Below are 14,633 nucleotides of genomic sequence, written 5' to 3' on the forward strand. Positions count from 1 at the left end.
CCAAGTCCTCTGTGTCATGTTCTTAAAGTGCTCAAAAACATAAAAACCATTTTCTCTTCTGAATTTTTATAATTTTGTTGTCTATATTACTCATATGACTAATTCTTTTGTCATAAGGAGGATTTAATCATATAATCCATTTCCCAGGTTAGATTGTAAGAACCTGGGAGATAAATATTATGTTTCAGATTTCTCTGCATCTTCAGAGCCATTTGGGCTGGAAAATTGTAGGTGATCAATATGTTTTTGATAGATTGAATTAAAAAAATATATTTGCTAGCTGCTTTCTATGTATCCAGCATTTGTTGAGGCTTTGTGAAATATATGAAGGGCATAAGAAACATAATTATTGCCTTCAAAAACATACCTTTGTAGTAAGCGAAAATCAATGTATAATTAAAGTACTTAATTCAACAACCACAACCTGGTAACTACTTCTATAAGAAACTAATACTATGAGGATTCAGAGGAAGGAGAGATGGCATCTCTTAAGGATGTTGGGGAAAATAGTTTATTGATAAGAGGTGGCTTTTGAGATTGACTTTGGAGGATGGTTAAGATTTTGGTGGGCTAAAATGAGGGTGAATTCCAGATTCAAGGGACAGAATTAGCGAGGATACCAATAGAGACTGTGTCAGTGAACATGGAGGCTCAGAAACAAGAGGAGGGGGTTACACAGGAGATTGGAAATATGGGAATATTTCAGGGATGCTGAAGCACAACCTTATTTAAAATTTCAGGGCCAGTGCAGCGGGTGGTATGCAGGGGCTGAGATCTGGACATGTGCATGACTATGTTCCTCAAGAGAAGCTTCTTTGGAGATTGCGAATTATTTGCAATGGTTCTTTACCCCTCGATTTTGTGGATTCACCTGCAGTCTGATGTGACAGTGAATACGACAGCAAAAGTCCCTTTTCTTCCTCTTGGGGCCAGAGGGCCTGGCTGGATGACGGCCAGCTTCTCTTCTCTTTTAAACCCAAATCAAATTGGATGCATTAATCAAGATTTTCTAGACTCGTCTTAGATCACTCATTCATCTCTTGTTAAATAATAACCTTAGCTCATTTCTTGGAAAAGTTGGATGTATTTTTGTGGAATTACTCCAGCAACCATCCTTAGCTCAACCCTGTGCCTTTCACAGCCTGACAGAAAGCTGCAAACAGAACACCTAAGTCCTGGGGAGTGTGCGGGGGCGAGACAGTTCACCGCCCGCCTGCATCTCTATAATCCTCTTCTATCTGGCCACTAGCTCAGAGATGAACAAGTGATTTTACAAGGTCCTTTCTTCTCCCCGCCAATGCCTTCCTTCTGCAATTCCAACGCACATTTCCCCATGATTTAAAATTTTTACTTCAGAAATAGAATCGATAACACGACACGCTCCCAGTCTTCAAGGGTCAGCCGCAGTCGCACACAGAAGCAGGATTTTCAATGTCTAGCCAGCAGTTGGAAGGACCTTCAAGTCCAGAGGCCCCTGAGGGCGGGAGGCGGTTTCCACGGCAACCGGCCCGGGAGCGGCCGGCTCGCGGCTCCCCCACCCCGCCTTGCGCGGTAGCCCGGGTACCGCCGGACCGCGTCCTCCCGTGCTCCGCGCGCTGATTGGCTGCCCGGGCGGCGCGTTGATTGGCTGCGACGACGCTCGCGGGCCGGTGGCCATGGAGGCGGCGGAGCTCGATGGGTGACCGTTGGCTGCGGGGCGGGGGTCGCGGCCGGGGCTGCTCGCTCTGACCCCAGCGGGGCGCGCGGGCGGCAGACGCTCGGCCTGGGCTCGCGGGGAGCCCCAGCTCGGCTCCGCCATGCGGGCAGGGGGCAGCGAGCCCGACGGCGTCCTCAGCTATCAGGTAGGGCCCCGCCTCCCGCCTCCCGCCCCACCCCGGGGCGCAGCCTCCGGCCTCGGCCCACCGCCTCCTCCCCGGCCTCGGAGTCGGGGCGCCGCGCGCCGCTCCCCGAGGGCCCCGCAGGCCGGCCCCGGACGCCAGGGGGCGCTTCGGGCGCTCGGGGATCGCGCCGGGGCTGTGCGGGGTTGACCTTGGGCGGAGCCCGCGAGCCCGCAGGTCGCTGCCGCATCCCCTGCGTTGTTGGGGCGCCCTGACGGCCGCGGGCGGGGACCTCTGTTCTCTGGGGCCCTCGCGGTTGGGGGTGGGGGGCCTGGTCTCTGGCCTCGCTGTGTCTTGCTGGATGCGGGGGGAAGATGGGCAGGAGCCTTGCCCTGATGGGGCAGGTTTCCTCTTTGTGTTTTTGTTTCTGGGGGTTTCTGATTCTTCGGTGACTCAGAGGAAGAGCTGGAAGGACTGGAGGCTGGGACCGGACCCCAGCTGGGGTGCTCAGCTTTGTGGCCCACCCTGCGCACCACTGCACAGACGTCAGGCTAGTCCTGGGCAGGGAAATGGAAATGGACTCAGGAAATGTTTGAGGGGTCAGGAACAGGTGTTTATTTAAGGCAGCCAAGAAATGGGTTTCAGGGACAACCCAGTCGCTAGGGTGGCTGACATAGGGACAAGCATTGGACTAGATGTCAGAGTTTTTAAGTTCAAGTCCTGCATCCATCTCCTAGGTTTCATGACCTTGAGTAAGTCACTTGTCTCTTTGAACCTCAGTTTCCCTGGCAGTGATATGGGAGTGACGCCATCTGCATGGCTTACCTGATAGGGTTGTTTTGAGAACTGAGTAAGATGGTGTTTGTGAAAGGACTTCGGAAAGAATATTTATTGTGTGACACCCAGCGTGTGAGGGGCAGCTGGTTGAATTCTCACTCCCCCTTTCCCATGCAGTCAGGTGGCATAGTTACTGCTCTGCTTTGAAGTAAATGGCTGCGAAGAGAATGATAGAGCTTCATAGGGAGGATGACAGGTCTTGGAAACAAGTCTACGCTGATGTCAGGAGTGGTTTCTATAAGGAGGCCGAGAACACATTCCTGAGTTTGGACCCAAATGGGTAGTGACACTGATTCTCTTCCCCCAGTTTGCTACTGGGAGCTCCACAATTCCTTCTTGCTTGCTCCATTAAAAAAGAACCATGTCTAAAATTTTAGAATATCTTTGCATGTCTGTTCTTCCTAAGGCCTACCAAGTGTACTCAGTCTATGTTTGGGATATAATGATGAACAAAAATAGGCGGATGTTTTTGCCTTCTGGGAGCTCCCCATTTAGTGTGTGTGTCTAAATTACTATTTTTAATCAAATGATCACACAAATAAATTGTTATTGTCAGTTGTGATATGTGCTTGAAAAGAAAGCTGGGCAGTACTATGAGTATGCATGCCAGTGCTTTCACTCTTAGTCTCAGATCAGGGATTTTGCTAAAGAAGAAAATTTGGGCAAAGATCTAAAGAGTGTCAACTGAGCAAAGAGGGGGAGCAAAGAGAACAGCATATGCAGAAGTCCTGTGGCAGAAGAGAGGTACATCTGGTTGTAAGACCTGACAGAAGGCCCCTGTGGCTAGAAGCAGAGAAAATTATGGTCTGAGACTGACTCTGGGGGTCATACTAACTCATGGGGCCTTTGAAGGCCATGCTGAGAAGCTGGTGTTTACTGAGCAACAAAGGGAAGAGACTGAAGGGACTTAAGCAGGAGAAGGAGAAGGGAAGGGGTGGAGGAGGATAGGGAGAGAGCCAATGAGATCATGATCAAATTTTCCTGTTGAAAAGATTTCTTTGGCTGCAGTGGGAGAACAGACTGGAACAAATGTGAGGAGACGGTCCTTAACATGCAGAGTGTGTGCCGTGTGCCGATTGTATTGTCAAGATCACAAGAACCCCGAGGCTTCTATTAGTGGTTTGCAAGACTGGTAATTCCTGAATGCTTTTGGAAAATAATTCTCTCCTTTACATCTAGTTCAAGAAACTTTTATGGGAGGTGGTATGAGGAGAGGAATAGGAATTGATTAGGAGTAGGGCCTCATAAAGAGGAGGGATGGAAATGGGATGATTTGGGGGAGACAGCTAAACAATTGAAAATCACCAGCTAAGTCTGTTATATGCCAGCTAGGTTGCTGAGGGGAGACGGACGTTGCAAAGCGAGGAGATTGTGTAGCTTGATGTAAACAGATTCCCGGCATTGCATCTAAATTCCAAACGTCTATGCTGTTTTCTCTCGTTTGGTCTAATGCACTAGCTTCCTATAGGTTTCCCCTGCTATTTCTTTTGCCCTTCTACAGTCCATTTTCTATACAGAGCCTGAGGGAGCTTTTAAAAATGCAAATCAGATCATGTCCTATCCTATCTGGAAACTCTTCGGTTGCGTCCCAGCGCATTTTAGAATAAAATCCAAACTCTTTGTCATGGCCTACCAAGCTTCAGTGTGATCAGGGCCTTGCCCACCTGCCTTGACTGCTTGTTCTCCACTCTTTCTCACCATGCACCCTGGCACTGGTTTTCTTTCTTTTTTTTTTAAAAAAAGATTTATTTATTTATGCGTACAAGAGCTGGGGTATAGGCCAGAGATGCGGGGGGTGAGAGGAATCACCAGAGACAGAGTGGGGAGCAGAACAGGTGGATCTACTGAAATACACTGCTGAGGGGAGCAGTGGGGGGACAGGAGAGGTCTGCTGTGCCATGTGGGTCACCTCCCTGGCCGGGGATCGAACTCATGCTGCAGTGACTATGGGTAGCTTCATTGTGCTGCATCTCAATCCTTTGCACCACCAGGGAGGCCCCGGTTTTCTTTCTTTTTCTCCATTATGGTTTACTCCTTCATGCTACAGGAAGCTTGTCCTCTCTGCTGGGACATTCTTCTAACCCAGACCTCCACTAACTCATTCCAAATATCACCTCCTCAGAGTGGCTTTCCATGGCTTCCACACCCAGTTACTCTCTTTCATACAATCCTGGTTTTCTTTTTTTTTTTCTTAATAGCACATATGTCTTAGCTGAAGTGTTCTTGTTTTATTTTCTTTTCAAATAGAAGTTTCATGAGGCCATATGGCACAGTGCTTGGTGTAAAATCGGTGCTCAACTGCGCGAGTAAATGAGCGACTCCTTGATATCCAAAGCCAGTGTGCCCCTCCTTGAGGCTCTCGTGGTCTAGTCAGGGTTAGCACAGAGCAACAGATGGCCATTGCTGGAGCACACGGATGCTCTCCCTCAGTGTGGCTGTGCTTGTGCTTGGGCGTTCCAGCTGGACGGTATCTCCCTTCACCTCTCATTCATGCTTCAGGACCCTTATCCCTCTGCCTAGGACATGTGGCACTTGTGCCTGAAAAAAGAATATTTTGTTTGAACTGCCACAGACCAGCTTCATCATTTATTATTCTCTGGTCATATCACTCCCAAGTGCTGTTACTTCCCCTACTTCATATTTCTGGAATGTTCATCTCTGCTGCTGAAAATGCATTGTTGTTGTTTCTTACGTAAATTTAAATTTTGTTGAGTGCTTGTTATGTGCCAGGCACTGTGCTAGGTGCTTGTATGCATCATTTCCTTTAATTCTCTCAATAACTTTGAGAGTTACGTGTTCCTGTTATTACTGTTTTCCAAATAAGGAATCCAAGATGTGGAGAAGTGAAGAAACTTCTAATGAGTAACAGAGCTGCCTCTCTCCAAAGTATTTAATCACACTGCATTGCTATAGTTTGTTTTTGACACCTTAGATCAGTGCCTGACTTGGAGGGCAGCACTTAATGGTGTTTGGGAAGATATGTGTGGCAAGGTACACAAAGATGTGTTCAAATCCTAACAGACTAGAATGAAAGAGGCCAGCTAGGAGGTCATTGGTGTAATTATTCAGGATGAGTTAATGAAGGCCTGCATTGTTGGATTTCTATGAGCTCTCTGGAAGCTATTGAAATTTTAGTAGTTGAACTCTTAAAGGGGGTAGCATTGGAAGGAAAGATCTGCAGACTTTGGGGGGAGCCCCCCAGGTTTGCAGTGGAGCTGGAACATCTTGTAGATCCGGAGCAATATTTTCAGAATTGAGCAGGAAGAAGTACTAGAGGAGACAGCCAGAGAAGTTGAAACAGTGTACACTTGAGCCCAGGGGTGCTAGGAGCTACAGGGAAGTTCAGGGAGGTGAAAGTGGCGGGGGTAGTGGGGGAGCAGGTGAATTTGGGCAATTACCAGGATTTTTATGTAAATCAGGCCTGCTTAGAGTGGAAAATTTTGCAGAAATCTTCAGAATAACAAACCCTGGTAAATGGGTGATAATTGGGAGGAAAGTCACACTCCATGTCTTCTGGGGGACCTGAAATACTTTAAGACAAGGGTTCCTAAAGCGATCTGGATGCTGGTACCCAATGACGGTGGCACCTGTTGGTGCTCAGCAAATATTTCCTGCAAGTAAGTGTAGGGGAGGCTCTGTAGATGACTTTTCTGCAGGTAGCAGTCTGTTTTACGCTGAGCAGTGAGTAAATATGTGCTAAATGTTTTTGAACAGCAGTATCAACCGTCACTGGTTTCTCTTCTCACTGCATTGTGGTGTGCAGCCCACACTCCACACTCTCCCAGGCCACACTCGGTGTCCTTTCCCTGTCTGGGAGTTGGGGAACCTGTGAGCCTTCTCTCTTCCTGGCTTTACCAGCTCTCGTGGGGGACCTTAACAGGAGGGGCATGGACTGTCCTGCCAAGCAGAGAATTGAGGCAATCTGGTGAAGAATTCAGGTTGCAAGTTTACATGCTTCAAAATTTGTAAATCGAAACTTATATCATGTTATGGTGCAATGTTCCTTCAACAAATTTTATTTTCTTTAGCTACTGTACTTAGCTCATGGTTTGCCTTGGCAGGGCAGACAGGGCCCCCAGTCAGTCCTGTCACTTTAGTAATCAGGACCCAGACTAGCAACTGTGTTTATTCTAAAAGTGCTGCTAGGTAACTGCAAAATATCTTAGATAGTGGAGAGGGTGGTTGTTGCCCATAAGGGAGTAACACGTTTACCCTGGTCTTGGTAGTTAGGGAGTCATAATATATGTATTCATTTCTGTTGTTGCCATAACAAATTACCACAAGTTTGGTGGCTTAAAACAACACGTATTGATTATCTTATAGTTCAGGAGTACAACACAGGGCTCACTGGGCTAAAATCAGAGTGTTGGTGGGACAGTGATTCCTTCTTCAAGGCTCTAAGAGAGAATCTATTTCCTTGACTTCTTCAGCGTCTACAGGCTGCCTGAACTCCTTGGCTCTCGGTTCTTGTCCTCCATCTTGAAAACCAGCAACATAGCATCTTTAGATCCTGCTTTTGTCATCACATATTTCTCTGACTCTTTTCTTCTGCCTCCCTAAGCCACTTTTAGGCATCCTGTGATTATATGAAACCCACCAGATAACCCAGGATAACCTCCTCATCTTAAGGTCAGATAATAGCAACCTCCTTCCATATGTAGCCTTAATTCCCCATTGCTATGTGAGGTCCTAGGGATTAGTATGTGCATATCTTTTAAGGGCCCTTATTCTGTCTACCACAGTATATTATACTGAACCCCAAGTAGGGTTCAAGAAAAGAATCTCTGAGAAGCCAGAGTCACTTTGGAATTTGGGCCCCTAGCAAACTGCTGAAGAGTCAGAATAGGAAGCTCATGGGCAGTCAAGCTCGTGGGTAGTCAGGTTCATGGGTAGTCAGGCTCATGCCACTGAGAAAGGTCTGGAGCAACTGTACATGTCCTTGTGGAACCATTTTTTTCTCTAGCTCTAGGGCATCTGCATTCAGTGAGGAAGTGAATTGAGGGCATCAGAAAGTTGGGGGTCTGTGGATCAGATTCAGTGACAGGGTTCACAATGGGCCAGAATTCATAGGCTTAGTTTTATGAAGAGGAAGATGGAAGTGAATAGGAGATGGATAATTATTGGAAGTCTGGTCAGTAAAGGGGCAGTTTGAAGTACAAGGTCGTGGAGCACTAAGGATTTCAGAAGGTGATAATGTAGCTCATGAGCTGTTCTCATGGGGGACATTAATCATGATTAGGTGACTGCAATTCTCTTGAATGACCAGAGTATTTGCTTTTGATAACATTAGTGGATAATATTAATGCAAGGAATACAGAGAGACTTGAATTGGAGTTATCCCTATCCTCTTAGCTCTTGTGGATCTTTCTTAGGCTTGACTTAAGACTGTTGTGAGGATTAAGTGAAGTGAGTGCTCAATAAATATTTGTATTAATTCAGCTGATTAAAAATCTGGGAGTCATTTCTATTATTTGTTGATTTTCAAATGATTAAGTGTATCAGAACTCAATGAACACTTATTTTGTTTTCAGAGATATATAATCTCTTTTTTTAATTTAAATATTTAATTTTATATAAGAGATATACAATCTCTGAAAAGATTGAATCCTTAGGGCGAAAGGTGAAAGGGGTCTTTAAGGGTGAAAGATCTGAGACTGATGACGGGAAAGGCTACAGAGATGTTTGGTAGCTGGAGGGGAGCAGCAGGGAGGTGTGTGAGAGAGAGGGCTTCTGGCCTCTTGCAGGAGCCAGGGCCTTTGTGTAAGACTCACACCTGCCCTTGCCTTCTAATTTGTCCATTAACTGGAAGTGAGAATCTGGTCTGCTACTAAACTATAATTTATTCATTTTTCAAGGCTCTTAATAATGTTTTATCTCTTAAAATGCCTTGCAATTTCATTGTTTCAATGTGTATGTAACCCCTGCTTCTTTTTATCTTATCTAGTCCTTGAGGCAGGCATCCAGGTCAGTTCATATTCATGTAGTGTGCCATTGTCAGTGGGCTAGGAAAAAGTACAGAAAAGAGGAGATTTAGAACCTTTTCTCTAGTTCACCTTAGTCCCACACCCCACACACAAACACACACTCACTATCCCTCCCCCACTACAATCCTTTCCTTTTTCTCCTAAACTTCTATAATGTGGTTCTCATGTGTCTAATCTTTCTGAGTCACAAACTCCTCTGAGAATCTGGTGAATGTGGAAAATTGTACACTCACACGTAATCCTCTGGAGTCCATTCATATGAACCCTGGAAATTCGTGGTTATGAAATCTTCCCTGCTATAAAGAATGATGGTGTTGGAAGAAGTGATAGCCAATTGGTGAGGAATCTGCAGTAAGCATAGACCAGTGAGACTTTTCATTTTTGTTTTTTAAATGATTTTTTTTTTAAAGATTTATTTATTGATTGATTGATACAAGCACTGGGTGTACAGTCAGAAGCGTGGGAGGATGAGAGAATTCACCAGAGCCAGAGCGGGGAGCAGAGCAGGCAGAAGGACCGAAGCACACTGCTGAGGGGAGCAGCGGGCGGCAGGAGAGGTCTGCGCACCATGTGGGACCCTCCTCCGGTGGCCGGGGAGCAGCCGGGGATCGAACCGGCGCCGCAAAGGCCGCGGGCAGCTTCGCAACCCAGCACTCAACCGCTGCGCCACCGGGGAGGCCCTGTTTTTTAAATGATCTTAAACAAACTTTATATGTACTCAAAATTTATGAAACATTTCAAATATATGCCAAACTAGAGAATCTTATAAAATCAATCGTCATGTACACATGGCCTGGTTTCAACAATGGAAGCACAACTTACCTCGTTTCTTCTCTATGGCTCTTCTCAGTCCCCAAATCACAGATATCACATCATCAGTGGAAACTTCACTGAAGATTAAAGATTCTTTTTAAAATGATCTAACCAACACATTACAATGTGATTACTGTACTTAAAAGTTAACAGTAATTCCTTTTATAATCAAATATCCATTTAGATGTTTTCTTTCCTGCGAGCGCCCAATATTTTTTTTTTGATAGCTGGCTTGTTTGAACCCAGATCCGACAGGGTCCACACACTGATATTCAAGCCTGACCTTTCAAATATTTTGAACAGTAGTGTTTGGACAGTGGCTCCGTTTTCCTTGGCAAGACAGAAGGAAGGGCTGAATATCATTCAGTGAATTTAGATTATGATTAACCTATTAAATTATGGAAATAAGCAAGTCAATTTTTTAATTTTTTTAATTTTAATTTTTTATATTCCCCATACAATTGCAACCCCCTTATTTTGACCCCAATCTCTCCTTTTTTTTTTTTTTAACCAGTATTCTTAGATGATAGACTTTTTCTTCATATTGTGCTTTTCTAGTCTTAGAGTCAAGAAATCAGTTATTCTCTCTGTCCTGGCCTTCCTCCAGATTCCTGTGTGACCTATGCTGTGTCAGGTGTCTGTGGACAGTACTAAGCATTGTAATTAGTCCCTGTCCTTTGGATATTACAAACCTGTGGGGAAACCAATATGTAAAATTATTCATATATACATTCACATATGCATATATGAATACTTTTCACTATTGTGTGTATATAATATACAAATTATATTAAAATACATTAAATTCCCATTGTTTTTGGTGCATAGTACATAGGTATTCATATATTCCTATGTAAATAATTTTTGTGTGAATATGTATGAGGCTTTATAAGAAAACATATGATCTATGATAAAGACTTCAGAAAACCATTACATATTCATTCACCACAGTATATTGGGTAGTTACTACATACTGGACATTGTACTAGGTTCACAATGGTGAATATAAAGAGTAGTACCCATTCTCCTAGAACTTAATAGGAGTACAAGTTTCTTAAAATTGGGCCTCCCGGGTGGCACAGCGGGTTGAGCGCAGCACTGTGAAGCTGTCCTCAGCTTCTGCAGCATGGGTTCGATTCCTGGCCGGTCAGGGAGATTCCCACATGGTGTGGCAGACCTCTCCTGTCGCGCCTGCTGCTCCCCTCAGCAGTGTTTTCAGTCCATCTGCCTGTTCTGTTCCCCGCTCAGTTTCTGGTGAATCCTTTCACCCTCCCGCACCTCTGGCCTGTACCCCAGCTATTGTATAAATAAAAAAAATAAATCTTAAAATAAAAAAAGCAAGCTACTATATTAGTCTCTGAAAGAACATAAAATAAATCTAAAATAAAGGCAAGTTTTTTTTTTTTAAGATTTATTTATTTTTATACAAGAACTGGGGTACAGGCCAGAGGCACGGGGGCTGAGAGGATTCCCCAGAGACAGTGGGAAACAGAACAGGTGTATCTACTGAAATATACTGCTGGTTCGATTCCCTGGCTGGCTGGGAATCGGCGCTGCAGAGGCTGCGCCACCAGGGAGACCCAAGGCAAGTTTTTCTACCTAAAAGTTACCCCTCAGAAAATGCTTTATCAGTGGGGGTTAAGTCGCAGTGCTATCACTACTATGCTTAGTTCGACCCGGCCAGGGAACTAACCCACATGGCGCAGCAGACCTCTCATGTCCCACCCGCTGTTCCCCTTAGCAGCATATATCAGTCATTCTGCATGTTCTGCTCCCCACTCTGTCTCTGGTGAATTGTCTCACTGGCCCCCCCCCCAACACACACACCCTGGCATCTCTGGCCTATACCCCAGTTCTCTGCAAAAATAAATTAAAAAAAAAAGTATGATTAAAAAAAAGGAAATATTTTATCAGAGACTCTTTACAACTTAGATGGGAGTGAAGCTTATATACTCTGCAGAATTGACTCAAAACACCTCTAGTCATCAATGAGGAGGAAGTCACTGATATTAGAAATGCATTTGAAAATTCAGATAACATATTATAAATTTTGAGAAAAAGTAATCATTCTAAGTTAATGTATTATTTTACATATATGTAATTTTCAGATTCATATATAAATATTTCAGTATGTTTAACCAAAAGATACTCTTTTTAAAAAGCACACTACTACCTGAGAGAAAATAGTTTCTTTAATATCATGAAAGATCTGGTCAATATCCAAATTTTCAATTGTCTCAAATGTCAACACTTTAAAAAAATATTTTAATAACTTAATTTTTTTCAGTTTTTTAAAATCAGGATTCAAATAAAGTTCACACATTGTGATTTCTTCATTGTCTCTTTTAATCTACTGGTTTCACCCTCTTCTCTCTGTCTCTCTCTTCTTGCAATTATTTAAATCAAAGGCAAGGAGGGGGCTTTAGAGGATTTGTTTTATAGAGTTTCCTATAACCTGGATTTTGCTGGTTGTATTCCTGTGGTGTTGCTTTTTAGGGAACTGTTTTTTCCAGTAAATTGTATTCACTATATTTTCAGTAAACTGGTATTTGGATTTAGGAACTTGATCAGATTCAGGGACCACTTATTTATGAGATTGCTTCATGGATGGTGATATGGTCTGCCACTAGGAGACACAGTGTGTCTAGCTGTCTCTCTTTTTTTGCTGTTAGTGACTGTTTAAAATCAGTGCAATCCATCAGAGATTGTAAAATGGTGATGTTCTAATTCTCACACCCCTTTTTCACTTATTTTCTGTAATGAGAAACTTCTTTCATCTACTCTATGCTACTACTCTATAATGCAGTTAATTTGTATAGGAATGCCAGGATAAAATTTTACCAGTTTTTGGAATAACAAGTTGGTTTATTAACATTATCCTCCAAGGGTGATCAATTAGTTAATTTTTAAAGTGACATTGTGAACTCATGGATTTTAACATATCTGATATATTCAGTGTTGCTGTCATTCCCCTATTTTTTAAAAAAGACTTATTTATTTATACAAGAACTGGGGTATAGGTCAGATGTTCTGGAGGGTGAGAGGATTCACCAGAGACAGAGCGGGGAAGAGAACAGGCAGATTGACTGAAATACACTGCTGAGGGGAGCAATGGGTGAGACAGGAGAGGTCTGCCACGCCATGTGGGTATCTCCCCCACTGGCCAGGATCGAACCCATACTGCAGAGGCTGCGGACAGCTTCACAGCACTGCGCTCAACCGCCCGTACCGCCAGGGAGGCCCCATTCCCTTATTGATGCTCAGGTTGTCTTGCTTTTAGCAAAGAACCTCTTTAAGCTGGCTCCTGAGTCCCTTTGATGTAACCCTACTTGTCTTTGAGTACCTTTTAAGTAGAAAATCATATTTTAAGAGACCATAATCTTGTTGCTAAAGATAATGCATTTTTTTCTGAGCCTTTTGAGAACACAAAACTAGAAAATTCACATTTAAAAACAATTAATGACAAGAATATATCATGGTTACTGAACTTCTGTTTTACATCTATATATCTTTCACCCCTTCTGAGAATCCCAGTTTTCAGTCACCTTGGAAGTGACAGGAGAAATTTACATAATTACTTTTTGTTTTATTTCACAATGTACATCAATCTGAGAATAATTACACCAACCAACAATATGATAAAAAGCAGTTTAAGATCTTTCAAAATTCTTTTTGCTGTAGGAAAAAAGCTACCAAGGATACTCAGTTCATTTATTATGTTTTAGACTTATTTGGAATAATTTCTGTTGGAATAGTTATGCCATATAACTAGTTTGACATTGTCTTCATTTTGTTTTTGATTTCTGGGAATTACTTTTCAAATTTTTATTTTTTAAGAAAATATGTAAAATATTTACAAAATAAGGTATTTTCAAAGAGGTTTGGTTTCAATATTTGTCTCCCTTTCTCTTTTCCCTTTTTCCTCACCTGTCAACTATTTTTAAAAATCCTTTTATGGCTTGTTATCTCCTCATACGCTTTTTTTTTTTATAGAGGCATGTTTTTCATTTATTTATTTATTTTGTTTTTGTTTTGTTTGTTTTTTGTTTATACATGCACTGGGTACAGTCAGAAGCGTGAGAGGGTGAGAGAATTCACCAGAGCCAGAGCGGGGAGCAGAGCAGGCAGAAGGACCGAAGGACACTGCTGAGGGGAGCAGAGGGGGGCAGGAGAGGTCTGCGCGCCATGTGGGACCCTCCTCTGGTGGCCGGGGAGCAGCCAGGGATCGAACCGGCGCCGCAGAGGCCGCGGGCAGTTTCGCAACCCAGCGCTCAACCGCTGCGCCACCGGGGAGGCCCCATACGCTTTTTTTTTTTTTTTTAAATAATGAAATTCTCAATGATTTGAGGATTTATTTTTTTTTTAAAGATTTATTTTATTCATTCATACAAGCACTGGGTACAGTCAGAAGCGTGGGAGGGTGAGAGAATTCACCAGAGCCAGAGCGGGGAGCAGAACAGGCAGAAGGACCAAAGTACACTGCTGAGGGGAGCAGCGGGCGGCAGGAGAGGTCTGCGTGCCATGTGGGACCCTCACCCGGCAGCCGGGGATCGAACCGGTGCTGCAGAGGCTGCGGGCAGCCTCGCAACCCAGTGCTCAACTGTTGCACCACGGGGGAGGTCCTTTCTTCATATGCTTTTAAGTATAAGTGCATGTACCTATTCCAAACCCCTTTCTTACATAAGGTTAGCAAATTATACTGTTTTATCTCCTTTGCTTTTTAAATTTTATATTATATCTTAGAGATGTCCCATGGTATTGCATAATAATAAGCAATCTTAAATATGTCCATAACAGTGAATTCATCAATAAAATACTATAAATAGGCACTTGACTCTTTCATCCACTTCCCTAAAAGTTTCTATATTCAAGTTGCCTCAGAAACTTGTTGAATCTCCTCATGACCACTTCCACAATGCCGGCATGCTCTACAGCTGTGGAGATGGAAAAGGTGTGGGACCTGCGGTGATAATTCCTGGTGCTCTGTCTTTCACCATGTTTGTGGCCTTGGGCAATAATAATGTGCTCTGAGTTTCAGGCTGCTCATTTACAAAATGCCATATCTGTGTCTCAAAGTTAGTGTGAGATTCAAGTTAAAAATGTATGTAAAATATGCATTTCCCCCAAGTGTTACATAACAGGTCTGACATTAGAGAGTACTTGAATGGATGTTGGAATGAAT

The 14,633-nt window shown here is 43.6% G+C and overlaps 1 protein-coding gene across 3 annotated transcripts in view; it reads left to right on the forward strand.

Moving 5' to 3' along the window:
- Positions 1-1,641: 1,641 nt before the first annotated feature.
- The window catches only part of SLC4A8 (solute carrier family 4 member 8), a 62,564-nt gene continuing 49,572 nt past the window's right edge, over positions 1,642-14,633 (forward strand). For 2 of the 3 annotated variants that reach the window (XM_054696629.1, XM_037514768.2), the window contains exon 1: positions 1,642-1,841. In XM_054696629.1, coding sequence (XP_054552604.1) covers positions 1,797-1,841 — 45 coding nt within the window. In that variant the 5' untranslated portion in view covers positions 1,642-1,796. Of the gene's footprint in view, positions 1,842-2,553; positions 2,570-14,633 lie in introns of those variants that run through there. The other variant, XM_054696630.1, reaches the window with a different exon arrangement.

Source organism: Talpa occidentalis, unplaced genomic scaffold (assembly GCF_014898055.3).
Source record: "Talpa occidentalis isolate TD23 unplaced genomic scaffold, MPIMG_talOcc4v2.1 talOcc4.16, whole genome shotgun sequence".
NCBI classification, from domain to species: domain Eukaryota; kingdom Metazoa; phylum Chordata; class Mammalia; order Eulipotyphla; family Talpidae; genus Talpa; species Talpa occidentalis.